This window comes from Salvelinus fontinalis, chromosome 24, assembly GCF_029448725.1.
Source record: "Salvelinus fontinalis isolate EN_2023a chromosome 24, ASM2944872v1, whole genome shotgun sequence".
NCBI lineage: Eukaryota > Metazoa > Chordata > Actinopteri > Salmoniformes > Salmonidae > Salvelinus > Salvelinus fontinalis.
The window spans coordinates 9,259,684-9,275,844 of record NC_074688.1 but is presented as its reverse complement, the minus strand read 5'-3'; the positions used below and the strand labels follow the sequence as shown (position 1 = coordinate 9,275,844).

Genomic DNA, 16,161 nt, shown 5'->3' with positions numbered 1-16,161 from the left:
TGTGTGTGTTTGTGTCTGTGTGCTGAGGTTATATGAGTCTCTCTAGAGTCCTCCCACCCATAGCCACAGCAGCATGATTTAATCAGATGCTCCATTATAGATTAATCACACTAATTAACCTGACAATTGAGAGAGAGAGAGAGAGAGAGAGAGAGAGAGAGAGAGAGAGAGAGAGAGAGAGAGAGAGAGAGAGGAGAGAGAGAGAGAGAGAGAGAGAGAGAGAGGAGATGAGAGAGAGAGAGAGAGAGAGAGAGAGAGAGAGAGAGAGAGAGAGAGAGAAAGGAAGAGAGAGAGAGAGAGAGAGAGAGAGAGAGAGAGAGAGAGAGAGAGAGAGAGAGAGATGGAGGAGAGAGGGGGGGGGAAGAGAGGGAAGAGGACAAACAGGGGAGATAAAAGTGGAGGGGAGGAATAGAGAAAATAATTTCTACACTGTTATGCACCAGCTGTGACACACTTGTTCCATTTCCTGTTTTCACTTCCTGTTTCCTGTCTCTGCAGTTCCAATGGGAAGTCAGTATCCTGGGCCCAGACGGAGCGGGGTTCCCGTGGAAACCACCTGTGGCAGCGCCTGTCATTCCACATCAAGAGGAAGGAGAACAACCAGACAGCTGTCATCAAGCCCTTCTCCAAGACCCCCGAGGGGCGCTACTGTGGGGGTACTGACCTTCACCCCCGCATGCCGTCCTTCCCCCACTCCCACTCCCACCCTGATGCAGACAAGACCCTGTACGAGCTCACAGAGGCAGAGGAGAGATACGCCGAGGAGAGATACCCAATTACCTACCGGCCTCAGACCCCTTCACCAATCAGTACTGTCAGCCAGCACCTGCATGGGGCGGAACTAAGGGAGGAGCCGCTTGGGATGGGTGTACCGACCTCCCTGACCAGGGGTTCTGTCGGCGGGGGCGATGTGTTTGACAGTTCTCTGATGGATCAGATCAGCTGCGTGGTTAACCGTTTCACTGCCAACATCAGCGAGCTCAACAGCATGATGCTCTCCCCGTCTCCCACACACTCACACACATACTCTCACACACACGCCCTGACACCCTCCCACCCTGCAGACCCCTTCCTCCTCCCCCGGGAGATCCCCCTCCCCCTCACCATGACCACATACGCTGACGTCCAGCCCCTGCCCCCTGTAGAGTCCTACGTAGGGGGACACGCCGGCCTAACTCACCCCCTGCCTCACCCTCGCCTCCTAACTCACCCTCAGTCCTCCCACTCTCCGGTGCGACACCTCACTGTGGGAGTGGAGTCCCCTCTAAGGAGGGCAGAGCTGGAGGAGGAGCTAATGAATTTGACCCCGCCCTCGCCCTTCCGTGATTCGCTGGGGTCAGGAAGTGGCTCCCCGGTCTCAGAGTCCACCCTGTGTCTGCCCCCGCCCTCGTCCCCTCCGCCCAAATACGAAATGCTGACCCTGAGAAACTACAGCCAGAGCTCCTCCTCACTGTGAGAGAAGGATGAGAGGAGATGAGGAGAAGAGGAGGAGAGTGGAAGGACAGAGAAGAAGAGGGACCCGGGAAAAAAACTGTCTCTTGGGGAGATAATGGTGATGGCTACCTTGTGATAGTGGGAGGAGAGGAGGAGAGGAAGAGAGGAGGAGAGGAGGAGAGGAAGAGAGGACTAGAGGATGAGATGAAGAGAGGACGAGAGGAAGAGAGGACGAGAGGACGAGAGAATGAGAGGAAGAGAAGATGAGAGGAGGAGAGGAAGAGAGGAGGAGAGAAGGAGAGTAGGAGAGGACGAGAGGAGGAGAGGAAGAGAGGACGAGAGGACGAGAGGAGGAGAGGAGGAGAGGACGAGAGGACGAGAGGAGGAGAGGACGAGAGGACGAGAGGACGAGAGGAGATTGACCAGTCCCTCATAGAGATGAAAGCCCTGTACTGGCTAGGAGGGACAGGAACAGGACACATCATCGTGTGATGTCATTGAACGGTGACCTGCAGTGTTTGTGTTTACATGTGTTCAGTGAGCAGCGAGGTATAACGTGGTGATTGTAGTTTTTTGGGGGGCATCCAGAGTGAGAACAAGGACTACAAAAATACTTCTAGCATTCTGGTGTTCAAACGTATGGCCAGAAGTCTCTCCATAGACGTGTGTTTGGTCATTGTTTTGGTAGTGGCCTTAACTAAAATGGCTGTCAACTAATTAGAGATGTTTATTGTGGGCAGCATGGAGGAAGGGACACATGTGGACCTACTGAGTGTTTAAGACACTCTAACCTCACAGGACTAACCAGCTGCTGCCATGGACACACATGGAGTAACCATAAGGGCTGGGCAGAGCAGCTATGGCCACTGGCACACCAACACACACACGCACGCACGACTGCACACCCCCACACACACACACACACACATAAACACACCCACACGCATAAACACACACACACACACACACACACACACACACACACACACACACACACACACACACACACACACACACACACACACCACACACACACACACACACACACATGCATACACACATAAACACTTGCATATCGGCTGTTGTAGGGGAAAGTGTAAATACAAAAAGATCTTGGATGGTATCTTCATAGCAGATGATTCTGTTTATACATACTATGTATAGTATGAAAACCTCCAGTGGGGTTCGGACTTCTCTCTCGCTGTATGATCTGATCTGAGTGCAGTCGGTGTTTAATCTTTCTATTGATTTAACAGAGACCTTGCTGTTCACATTCACACAGACTAACTATCGCCTCAGGGTCTGGAGCAGTATTCTATCTCTCTATTTATCTATCTCTCTCTCTCTCTGTCTCCCACTCTCTCTCTCTCTAGCTCTCTGTCTCTCTCTGTCTCCCTGTCTCTCTCTCTTTCTCTCTCTTTCTCTCTCTTTCTCTCTCTCTTTCTCTCTCTGTCTCTCTCGCTCTCTCTGTCTCTCTCTCTCTCTGTGTCCATGTCTCTCTCTATCGCTCCCTGTCTCTCTCTCTCTCCCTGTCTGTCTGTCTCTATCTCTCTCCCTGTCTCTCTCTCTCTTTCTCTCTCTCTGTCTCTCTGTCTCTCTCTGTATCTCTCTCTCCCTGTCTCTCTCTCTCTTTCTTTCTCTCTGTCTCTCTCTGTCTCTGTATCTCCCTCTCTCTCTTTCTCTCTCTGTCGCTCTGTCTCTCTCTCTCTCTCTGTCTCCCTGTCTCTCTCTCTCCCTGTCTGTCTCTCTCTCTCTCTCTCTCCCTGTCTCTCTCTCTCCCTGTCTGTCTCTCTCTCTCTCTCCCTCTCTCTCTCTCTCGCTCTCTCTCTCTCTCTCTCTCTCTCTCTCTATCTCTCTCTCTCTCTCTCTTTCTCTCTCTTTATCTCTCTCTCTGTCTCCCTGTCTCTCACTCTGTCCCCCTGTCTCTCTCCCTCCCTCTCTTTCTCTCTCTCTCTTTCTCTCTCTCTGTCTCTCTGTCTTTCTCTCTCTCATTCTCCCTCTCTCTTTCTCTCTCTCTCTGTCTCTGTCTCTCTGTCTTTCTCTCTCTGTCTCTCTGTCTCCCTCTCTGTCTCCCTGTCGCTCTCTCTGTCTCTCTGTCTCTCTCTCTCTCTCCCTGTCTCCCTGTCTCTCTCGCTCTCTCTCTCCCTGTCTATCTCTCTCCCTGTCTCTCTCCCTCCCTGTCTCTCTCTCTCCCTGTCTCTCGTCCTATCTGTCTTATTTTCTGCTTTTTGAGATCTTTTGGACTATTGTTTACTTCAGAAGATTGAATGTAAAATATTTTCTAAATGATTACTGAAGCGTTGGGACCAAACTTTACACACCTCTGTGTCTGTGATTCTGAGGAGGCATTCTACTAAACTAACCAGTATTGAACAGTTATACAGTAGTCAGTAATGTGCTAGAAAACTTTCCTGATTCAAGTAGTAAAATCAACCAATCTAACTAAAGTGAACTGGACACCCAGCCCCCTGTCTGAGACTGATGTCAGTCTTAGACAGGGGGTCAAAGTCATGTTTTCTTCCCGGGGTCAGACGGCTTGTAGATGTTTTAGCACACTGATTTAGCCCTGATTTAGAATATTTACCAGATCCCCAGGAATTTAACAGAAACGGATCCACTGCTGGCATAAGAATGTGTGTGACTTTGTAGCAGGTTGGTATTTATTGTCATTAGTCTTGTTCTGGAGGCAGCACTGCAGAGTGGTCACTAGCTGGCACAGCCACAAGCAGGTTGGTATTTATTGTCATTAGTCTTGTTCTGGAGGCAGCTCTGCAGTGTGGTCACTAGCTGGCACAGCCACAAGCAGGTTGGTATTTATTGTCATGTGTCTTGTTCCGGAGGCAGAACTGAGGGCTTTTCCCTTAGGTATGCCAGCTGCAAAGTCAGGTTTCAAATCCAGAACAAGATTCTCATGACGAAAAACACTAACCTGCCAGCCACAAAGTCATGAAACCTGATTTCAAACCTAACCATAACCTTAACCCTAACCTTTACCACACTGCTAACCCTAATGTAGAACCCTAACATTAAATTATGACCAAAACGTTTTTAAAAAATTATTAATTTGTACAATATTGCCAATTTTGACGGGGCCTTCTTGCAGAAATTGCTCAGTTCTGTCTCCAAGGCAAGATACATGACAATAAATGTCAGTCTGTGACTTACCCAGGGGCCAGTAGAGAGAACAGCTTCTCTCAGACATAGTGGCCCTGTACATAACAAGGGCATGCAATGACAGATCCTAAATTATCCATTTACATATCAAAAAGGTAGAAAAGGAAAACACTGATTTACAAAAGGAAATGTTTTTTAAATTATGATTATGTTATAACATATACAGAACCAATATGAGAAAAAAAGTGTTCCATTAAATGTGAGAGCGTATGTTACTATTCAAATGTCTAGTAATTATATTACCCCAAAAATAATTATACGTTATAAATACAAAAATACATCAAAAATATGATTGTGCCAAAGGGTGAGGGCTTGGGATAGAGGGTAGCTTGTTGGGAAATAAGTGGTTTCGTAAAAGTAAACTGTTTTTATTGTTATGGATATTTTCTATATAAATATATTCCAGATTTTCAAATGTAAAGCAATACTACCCATACACATACATGACGCACATCTGTACTGGGTGCAAGTCACGCTGTAGTCCGCAGTACCTCAGTCTGTATCACAGCTGTACACACCCCTCTCCCTTCTAAATACAACTCTAAGAAACCATTCATCCCAGAACTGTGCCATTGACCAAGGACCTTTAAACAATGTTGAGATAGAGATAGCTTTGCTGTGGCTATGGAGGGTAATTTATCTGTGTTTATGAGATAGCACAGTAGTGTGAAGCATCTTGTTCTCTCTGTGTGTGTGTGTGTGTGTGTGTGTGTGTGTGTGTGTGTGTGTGTGTGTGTGTGTGTGTGTGTGTGTGTGTGTGTGTGTGTGTGTGTGTGTGTGTGTGTATGTGTGTGTGTGTGTGTGTGTGTGTGTGTGTGTGTGTGTGTGTGTGTGTGTGTGTGTGTGTGTGTGTGTGTGTGTGTGTGGACACAGCACTTTAAATCCACGTTGCCACCCTGGGCTGCTCTGAGGTACTCTACCCTGCTGCCTTGGCAGAAACACAGGAAACTCCTCATATTCCATTCTATTGTTTATGAGGCTGATTCCTCTAAACAACACTACGATCAATCCTAGAAATTATAAACTGATCTGAGGAAAACTGATCTGAGCTCGTATTTGTGAAAGTAAAAAGGCACACACATCATCTAGGGCTGAAGGTTTCAGAACACAGCTCTTCCTACAGAGCTGGATGTTTCCATAGTGACTGTAACGGTCGTCCTATGAAGGAGGTGTGGACCAAAGCGCAGCGTGGGAAGTGTTCATGATTATTTATAAAAAAACTGAACACTGAGTCAAAATAACAAAATGTAACATGAAACAGTTCTGTCTGGTGAAGACACAAAAACAGAAAACAACTACCCACAAAACACAGGTGGGAAAAAGCTGCCTAAGTATGATTCTCAATCAGAGACAACGATAGACAGCTGCCTCTGATTGAGAACCACACCAGGCCAAACACACAGAAATACAAAACATAGAAAATTAACATAGAATGCCCACCCAAATCACACCCTGACCAAACCAAAATAGAGACATAAAAATCTCTCTACGGTCAGGGCGTGACAGTGACAGACAGAACACAGCTTTTCCTACAGGGCTGAAGGTTTCCATAGTGACAGACAGAACACAGCTCTTCCTAGAGGGCTGAAGGTTTCCATAGTGACAGACAGAACACAGCTCTTCCTACAGGGCTGAAGGTTTCCATAGTGACAGACAGAACACAGCTTTTCCTACAGGGCTGAAGGTTTCCATAGTGACAGACAGAACACAGCTCTTCCTACAGACATTTTGCATGACATTTCAAGACTGGCATATCGAGACTCTGGGAAGTTAGTATTCAGTCTGCTATAGCTAAACATTGTTTTGATTAATTTACCCCAAACCATGTTTACTGTGTAAAATTTGAGAAATTGGAGGTTCATTCAAATATATGAGTTACAGAGAGCTGTTCTAGATGCTGGATATCTGAGATATTATCAACCCTATTTTTATATGTATGTCGAAGTTGCTGAATTCAATGTTATTTTCTCTTATTTAATTTTTTAGTACAGTGTCCATGTTTTGACATGTACACGGCATTGCTATGTGCTGAAGCTCACTCCCTGGGCAGAAACATGTTTTGACATGTACACGGCATTGCTATGTGCTGAAGCTCACTCCCTGGGCAGAAACATGTTTTGACATGTACACGGCATTGCTATGTGCTGAAGCTCCCTCCCTGGGCAGAAACATGTTTTGACATGTACACGGCATTGCTATGTGCTGAAGCTCCCTCCCTGGGCAGAAACATGTTTTGACATGTACACGGCATTGCTATGTGCTGAAGCTCCCTCCCTGGGCAGAAACATGTTTTGACATGTACACGGCATTGCTATGTGCTGAAGCTCCCTCCCTGGGCAGAAACATGTTTTGACATGTACACGGCATTGCTATGTGCTGAAGCTCACTCCCTGGGCAGAAACATGTTTTGACATGTACACGGCATTGCTATGTGCTGAAGCTCCCTCCCTGGGCAGAAACATGTTTTGACATGTACACGGCATTGCTATGTGCTGAAGCTCACTCCCTGGGCAGAAACATGTTTTGACATGTACACGGCATTGCTATGTGCTGAAGCTCACTCCCTGGGCAGAAACATGTTTTGACATGTACACGGCATTGCTATGTGCTGAAGCTCCCTCCCTGGGCAGAAACATGTTTTGACATGTACACGGCATTGCTATGTGCTGAAGCTCCCTCCCTGGGCAGAAACATGTTTTGACATGTACACGGCATTGCTATGTGCTGAAGCTCCCTCCCTGGGCAGAAACATGTGAACTAAATTGCATTTCAGCATGTTTTTTCTCTCTCGGTAAGATAGCCTATTTAGAGAACTATCTTATCAGAGTCAACATCATTGTCCAATTTAAGCTACATTTGGGACAAAACACATGTTTAAGGTTTATGACATGGTACACCGTACTCTTTATTATGTAAATGAATACAAATCAAAGAATTTGAGAAAAGAATTACATTCCTAAATTATTATATATCTTTTTGCTCCCATAGTCAAGACTAAGATGATGACCCTAATGATATAGATTCTATGTATGGGAAAATACAGTCCTTTCATTGATTAGATTCTATGTATGGGAAAAATTAGAGATTAGAGATGTCAATAAGATGATGAATGTTGCCTAGAATAACAGTGATGTTTATGTTCAAACTGCTAATTTGAGATTATCCAGTTTATGTTGTTGAATCACGTTGTGATGATTATTTAACAACCTTGTCAGCAAATATTTGTGCTAGCTTTGTGATTTCATGAGAAATGGTGATGAACTATGTAGAATTCCAATAGACAAAGGCTAGGCAGCTCAATAATTCATGTGTGTATATGGAATGCATGCAAGGGAATTGCTATCTGCAGTATTCCTAATTTGACAGCAAATTTTGGGAATGCAGCACTATGGTCTGTGCATTTCTACCCTTTCAAGATGTCACCCATAGCTGTTCACTGACAGAGAGCTAAGATGAGAGGAGAGATGCACACTGACACTGTCCACACTCCACAGACTGTTCTCATGGCTTTATTCATACTTACCAGAGCCGTGTATTTAGAGAGGTTTCTGCATTATGATGCATTTACATGACACTTCAACATTCTATGGCAGCCATATTAGTTCCCCATTAATGTCACATGGGGAATATTTAAATATTGCTATGTAACTGTATGTCTAGAATTAGAATAATATTCAAAATTGTAAATGTTGGCCTAACTTTCTAAATATATTGCTCTGATACCAAGCTCCTTCACTCAATGCTAACTCTATAGAATCTCTATAGACAATGTTTACTGCTGAGACATTTAAGTGATAATGCCCGATAAGCCGGTGTTTAGAGGATATATTGGCACAGTTTGCCGGCCCTCGACTTCATCTCGGACCTAACAACACCCGTGCCAACATATCCTCCAAACACCGGCTTATCGGCTTTGAGGGCATTATCACTTTTATACAACGGGTTACCAACATATTCAAATAATGATTGACATATTTGCATTAAAAATGTTATTTTGATTAATTTATTCATACTATTTCATCCTTCCACAAGATATAGTACCGACAGATATCTCGGGTTGCTACCCAAGCCGGCTAGTCGTTCGTTCTATTGGTTCGGTTGCCAGAGACGCGACCCAGTCGTTCAGTCTTTTTGTTCTAAATGTTCCATTGCTATACTGGCTGGCAACGTTCTTATCCCTTGCTTTCTAGCTAGCCAACAACAGCTAACTTACAGTCACGTTAAACGTCAAAAGGAATAACAACAGTATCTGCATTTGCATTTGTTTAATCTGTTTTCTAGTGACATTTATTTGGATACATTCATAACAATGAGCTAATGAAGCGCGATTTCGCCTGGCATAGAAAATGTGCTCTCTCATCAGGTCACTGTTGTTCAGAGGAGCTAGCCATCAACACAGCCAACAACACAGCTAACACAATCACTTCAAACACTGAAGCTGTAAAGACTGCAAACTAGTTGCACTTTGTTTCGTTTGACCCTTTTCCAGTTGACATTTCTTTGTATATATCCATAAAAATGATGCCAGCTGATTCATGACTTCGACTGGCTGAGAAACGCTGCCTGCCTGTCTCAGCAAGGTTAAAACAAATGTCCGCTGTTGAAAACTAAATGCTAGTCTAAAAGAGATAATGAGATAGTGAGATAATGTCTAGATGCTTTTTATAGTGGAGATCAAGTGTATAAATGACCTGGCTGGGCTGATGAGACAGTGGATTGCACAGTCAGATGGAACAGAGTAAATAGGCATTTTAACATCATAGATTTAGCAGATGATAACTTGTGGAATGGACACTGGCTGGAATTAGCTTTTAACCAATCAGCATTCAGTATTAGACCCACCCGTTGTATAACATCTGATAACCAACCGTGTCTGTGGCTCTCCTAACTTAGTGGGCTTTGGGTTTGGTTTCAGGTTTAGCTGCTTTCTCTGGCGTGAAGAAGTGTAGAATGTAACATGATGCTATCCATGTGATATTGGAGATGGTTTCTGTTGATATTTGATGATATATTTAGTCGTTTCGTTCAGCTTTGTAAAACGTGAGAACATATGTTAACGGCTGTTTAGAAACAGGTTTATTTTTGGAGGAGTGTGGATTCTAGCTGACGGAGCAGTGTTTCCCAAACGGTGGGTCGGGGCCCTCTGGTGGGTCGCAACCAGTTATTCTTGGTCCCAGCTGGGCTTAGGTGGGTCACAAAGGTTTGGGATCCACTGGCCTGTGGTATGTAAGGTAGGAAACGTGGCCAGTTTTTGCTTTATTTTTCTTGCCATTGCTCAATCATTGTGTAAATGTACTGCAGAGTACCTTGTGAACCATTATTAAAGACCTGGAATGTACACCCACGCCTCTCATTGTCATGTCCTGCTGCAAGACTCAACTGTTATTTTATAAGAAAAGGTCTTTGGATTGGCTGAGATAGTCAGAGCTGTGGCCAATGATCAGCTCTGATATTTCAGCCACTCATCCAAACAGACTGATCTACAAACCGTCAGAATCAGTCACAATGACACCCCAGCCATTAAAGGACTTATTGGCCCACAATGAATCAGCCTTAAATACTTTAATTCAATTTAGGAGACACTATGGAAGGCAATGCCAATACTATGCTCTCTTCCTCTCTCCCTCTCTTCTCTCCCGTCCTCTATCTTCCCTTCTCTTCCTCTCTCTACTCCCTCATTCTTTCATCTCTCTCCCTTACTATGTTTCTCGCTCTCCTCCCTCATTCTTTCATCTCTCTCCTCCCTCTGTTTCTCTCTCTCCTCTGTTTCTCTCTCTCCTCTCTCTATTTCTCTCTCTGCTCCCTCTGTGTCTCTCTCTCCTCTGTTTCTCTCTCTCCTCTCTCTATTTCTCTCTCTGCTCCCTCTGTTTCTCTCTCTGCTCCCTCTGTTTCTCTCTCTCTCCTCCACTCTGTTTCTCTCTCTCCTCCACTCTGTTTCTCTCTCTCCTCCACTCTGTTTCTCTCTCTATCCCCCACTCTGTTTCTCTCTCTCCTCCACTCTGTTTCTCTCTCTCCTCTCTGTTTCTCTCTCTCCTCTCTCTGTTTCTCTCTCCTCTCTCTGTTTCTCTCTCTCCTCCCTCTGTTTCTCTCTCTCCTCCCTCTGTTTCTCTCTCTCCTCCCTCTGTTTCTGAAAGCAAAGGTGGGCTGAAAGCAAAGGTCATGACCTGAGGATCACAAACTCCCTGGGAACATCTCAGTACAGTATAGCAAAAAAATACCATACCTCATTTGTGGACATTACAGCAATACTGGAGGAACTTAGGCTGGGAATCAATCCAATAGCGCTTTGTCCATAAAGTACATTTTAAAGGCAATGTGCATGGCAAACGCTGCAAATACATTACCTTTATTTGTCCAAATCCGAGATCTGATTGAATCCTGGCCTTGATTTCACACATGGCAATCAGAATAAAAAACCCTTCATTTTACTGTTCTCATTGCTTGACTCCAGCTGTTGATTGATTCCGGCTATTGATTGATTCCAGCTATTGATTGATTCCAGCTATTGATTGATTCCAGCTATTGATTGTCTCCAGAGGATCTTGTTGCTATGTACAGTCAGAGTCATAATGAATTCCAAGTCCCAAACCACCCACATCATACTGCACATTATTCACATGTATCACGTCTAAAATTAGAGTGTTATTATGTAAACAGCATGTATTGGAGGGTTTTGTGTTGTCAGATGGGGCTTATGTTGTAAATTGTGTAAGCGAGATGTGCTGTTTCATGGGTTTGGGTGTGCGTGTGTGTGTGTGTGTGTGTCATATCTGCTTTGGGCACGCGTCATAAGGCTGGGTCTGCTGGAGCAATCGGTTTAATCTTATCTTGTTTCCATTTAAACTCACAATCAGACAATCAAACATTTTGTGGAGCTGTGAGCAGCCAGAATGATCTGTTTCTGGACTAAATCGTGGCTACTGCCAACAACTGGCACATTTTGACAAATTACGTTGTAAATTAAATTGAGAGAAATTAAATTACATTTTATGGAGGTAGGAGCCTAGTAGCCTTGCAGTGAACCGCAAGCAGGGGCACAATCTCACAATAACATAGACACATTCTCTATATATCTCTCGCTCACATACACTGGGGAAAATATTGAAAACGATAACACGGACACATTCTCTATCTCTCGCTCACATACACTGGGGAAAATATTGAAAACGATAACACGGACACATTCTCTATCTCTCGCTCACATACACTGGGGAAAATATTGAAAACGATAACACAGAGGTAGGGTCAGGTCTGTGTGTTTGTGTCTCTGTGAGGTTCAATGTTGATGGTTCTGTGGGTTTAATTGAACCAGGAGTGAAACTATAGTGAGTAGGGTTTTAATGTGCTCCCTGTGCCAGACAGAGAGGCATCACCATGGTAACATGGAGCTTCAAAGGGTGGTCAGTTAACATTCAGAACACCCCCCATCTCTATCTCTCAAGTCAATTCAATTCAAGTGGCTTTATTGGCATGGGGAACACATGTTTACATTGTCAAAGCAAGTGAAATAGATAATAAACTAAAGTTAAATAAACAATACAAAATTAACAGTAAACCTCACACAAAGTTCGAAAAGAATAAAGGTCATATGTCTCTATATTTTTATTTATTTATTTCACCTTTATTTAACCAGGTAGGCTAGTTGAGAACAAGTTCTCATTTGCAACTGCGACCTGGCCAAGATAAAGCATAGCAGTGTGAACAGACAACAACACAGAGTTACACATGGAGTAAACAATAAACAAGTCAATAACATGGTAGAAAATAAGAGAATCTATATACAATGTGTGCAAAAGGCATGAGGAGGTAGGCAATAAATCGAATAATTACAATTTAGCAGATTAACACTGGAGTGATAAATCATCAGATGATCATGTGCAAGTAGAGATACTGGTGTGCAAAAGAGCAGAAAAGTAAATAAATAAAAGCAGTATGGGGGGTGAGGTAGGTAAATTGGGTGGGCTATGTACCGATGGACTATGTACAGCTGCAGCGATCGGTTAGTTGCTCGGATAGCAGATGTTTAAAGTTGTTGAGGGAGACAAAAGTCTCCAACTTCAGAGATTTTTGCAATTCGTTCCAGTCGCAGGCAGCAGAGAACTGGAAGGAAAGGCGTCCAAATGAGGTTTTGGCTTTAGGGATGATCAGTGAGATACACCTGCTGGAGCGCGTGCTACGGGTGGGTGTAGCCATCGTGACCAGTGAACTGAGATAAGGCGGCACTTTACCTAGCATAGCCTTGTAGATGACCTGGAGCCAGTGGGTCTGACGACGAACATGTAGCGAGGGCCAGCCGACTAGAGCATACAGGTCGCAGTGGTGGGTGGTATAAGGTGCTTTAGTAACAAAACGGATGGCACTGTGATAAACTGCATCCAGTTTGCTGAGTAGAGTATTGGAAGCTATTTTGTAGATGACATCGCCGAAGTCGAGGATCGGTAGGATAGTCAGTTTTACTAGGGTAAGTTTGGCGGCGTGAGTGAAGGAGGCTTTGTTGCGAAATAGAAAGCCGACTCTAGATTTGATTTTGGATTGGAGATGTTTGATATGAGTCTGGAAGGAGAGTTTGCAGTCTACCCAAACACCTAGGTACTTATAGATGTCCACATATTCTAGGTCGGAACCGTCCAGGGTGGTGATGCTAGTCGGGCGTGCGGGTGCAGGCAGCGAACGGTTGAAAAGCATGCATTTGGTTTTACTAGCGTTTAAGAGCAGTTGGAGGCCACGGAAGGAGTGTTGTATGGCATTGAAGCTCGTTTGGAGGTTAGATAGCACAGTGTCCAAGGAAGGGCCAGAAGTATACAGAATGGTGTCGTCTGCGTAGAGGTGGATCAGGGAATCGCCCGCAGCAAGAGCAACATCATTGATATATACAGAGAAAAGAGTCGGCCCGAGAATTGAACCCTGTGGTACCCGAATAGAGACTGCCAGAGGACCGGACAACATGCCCTCCGATTTGACACACTGAACTCTGTCTGCAAAGTAGTTGGTGAACCAGGCAAGGCAGTCATTAGAAAAACCGAGGCTACTGAGTCTGCCGATAAGAATATGGTGATGGACAGAGTCAAAAGCCTTGGCCAGGTCGATGAAGACGGCTGCACAGTACTGTCTTTTATCAATGGCGGTTATGATATCGTTTAGTACCTTGAGCGTGGCTGAGGTGCACCCGTGACCGGCTCGGAAACCGGATTGCACAGCGGAGAAGGTACGGTGGGATTCGAGATGGTCAGTGATCTGTTTGTTGACTTGGCTTTCGAAGACCTTAGATAGGCAGGGCAGGATGGATATAGGTCTGTAACAGTTTGGGTCCAGGGTGTCTCCCCCTTTGAAGAGGGGGATGACCGCGGCAGCTTTCCAATCCTTGGGGATCTCAGATGATACGAAGGAGAGGTTGAACAGGCTGGTAATAGGGGTTGCGACAATGGCGGCGGACAGTTTCAGAAATAGGGGGTCCAGATTGTCAAGCCCAGCTGATTTGTATGGGTCCAGGTTTTCCAGCTCTTTCAGAACATCTGCTATCTGGATTTGGGTAAAGGAGAAGCTGGGGAGGCTTAGGCAAGTAGCAGCGGGGGGGGGGGGGGGGGGGGGGCGTTGGCCAAGGTTGAAGTCGCCAGGAGGAAGGCATGGCCAGCCATTGAGAAATGCTTGTTGAAGTTTTCGATTATCACGGATTTATCGGTGGTGACCGTGTTACCTAGCCTCAGTGCAGTGGGCAGCTGGGAGGAGGTGATCTTGTTCTCCATGGACTTTACAGTATCCCAGAACTTTTTGGAGTTAGAGCTACAGGATGCAAATTTCTGCTTGAAAAAGCTGGCCTTTGCTTTCCTGACTGACTGCGTGTATTGGTTCCTGACTTCCCTGAACAGTTGCATATCGCGGGGGCTCTTCGATGCTATTGCAGTTCGCCACAGGATGCTTTTGTGCTGGTCGAGGGCAGTCAGGTCTGGAGTGAACCAAGGGGTATATCTGTTCTTAGTTCTGCATTTTTTGAACGGAGCATGCTTGTCTAATATGGTGAGGAAGTAACTTTTAAAGAATGACCAGGCATCCTCAACTGACGGAATGAGGTCAATATCCTTCCAGGGTACCCGGGCCAGGTCGATTAGAAAGGCCTGCTCGCAGAAGTGTTTTAGGGAGCGTTTGACAGTGATGAGGGGTGGTCGTTTGACCGCGGACCCGTAGCGGATACAGGCAATGAGGCAGTGATCGCTGAGATCTTGATTGAAGACAGCAGAGGTGTATTTGGAGGGCAAGTTGGTCAGGATAATGTCTATTAGGGTGCCCATGTTTACGGATTTAGGGTTGTACCTGGTGGGTTCCTTGATGATTTGTGTGAGATTGAGGGCATCAAGCTTAGATTATAGGACTGCCGGGGTGTTAAGCATATCCCAGTTTAGGTCACCTAACAGAACAAACTCTGAAGCTAGATGGGGAGCGATCAATTCACAGATGGTGTCCAGGGCACAGCTGGGAGCTGAGGGGGGTCGGTAGCAGGCGGCAACAGTGAGATACTTTTTTCTGGAGAGATTAATTTTTAAAATTAGAAGTTCGAACTGTTTGGGCATAGACCTGGAAATTATGACAGAACTTTGCAGGCTATCTCTGCAGTAGATTGCAACTCCTCCCCCTTTGGCAGTTCTATCTTGACGGAAAGTGTTATAGTTGGGTATGGAAATCTCAGAATTTTTGGTGGCCTTCCTAAGCCAGGATTCAGACACGGCAAGGACATCAGGGTTGGCAGAGTGTGCTAAAGCGGTGAGTAAGACAAACTTAGGGAGGAGGCTTCTGATGTTGACATGCATGAGGCCAAGGCTTTTTCGATCACAGAAGTCAACAAATGAGGGTGCCTGGGGACATGTGGAGGTAAACCCAGGCCCTGCATCACCCGAGGAACAGAGGAGTAGTAGGAACTGGTCGCCTAGAGCGTTGGGGACAAGGAATAAAAGGAGCAGATTTATGGGCGTGGTAGAATAGATTCTGGGCATAATGTGCAGACAGGGGTATGGTGGGGCACGGGTACAGCGGAGGCAAGCCCAGGCACTGGGTGATGATAAGAGAGGTTGTATCTCTGGACATGCTGGTCTCAATGGGTGAGGTCACCGCATGTGTGGGAAGTGGGACAAAGGAGGTATCAGAGGTACGGAGAGTGGAACTACGGGGTCCATTGCAAACCAAAACAATGATAACTAGCCTGAACAACAGTATACAAGGCATATTGATATTTGAGAGAGACATACAGTAAGGCATAAAGTGATTGCAGGTCTTGATTGGGAGACTGCTAAAACAGCAGGTGAGATAACAGCAGCTAGTCTGCTAACACAGCAATAGCAGATAAAAATGGCGACGACTAGGCAGAGAGGGTCGGATTAACTACACACAGAGCCTGAGTTAAAACACAGAGCCGACAGATGAAACACAAATAAACAGAATGGAGTACCGTAAATTAATGGACAGTCCGGTAGGCATCAGCTATGTAGCCAAGTGATCATAGTGTCCAGGAGGTAGCCGTAGATGGAGCAGAGAAGCCGCCACTAAGCTAGCACGCGGCGTTTA

The 16,161-nt window shown here is 45.3% G+C and overlaps 1 protein-coding gene across 2 annotated transcripts in view; it reads left to right on the top strand.

Moving 5' to 3' along the window:
- Positions 1-9,946, top strand: part of grm5b (glutamate receptor, metabotropic 5b) — a 187,633-nt gene extending 177,687 nt beyond the window's left edge. For both annotated transcript variants that reach the window (XM_055879597.1, XM_055879596.1), the window contains exon 17: positions 499-9,946. In XM_055879597.1, the coding sequence (XP_055735572.1) occupies positions 499-1,456 (958 nt within the window). In that variant the 3' untranslated portion in view covers positions 1,457-9,946. The remainder of the gene's footprint in view (positions 1-498) is intronic.
- The last annotated feature ends 6,215 nt before the right edge of the window (positions 9,947-16,161 follow it).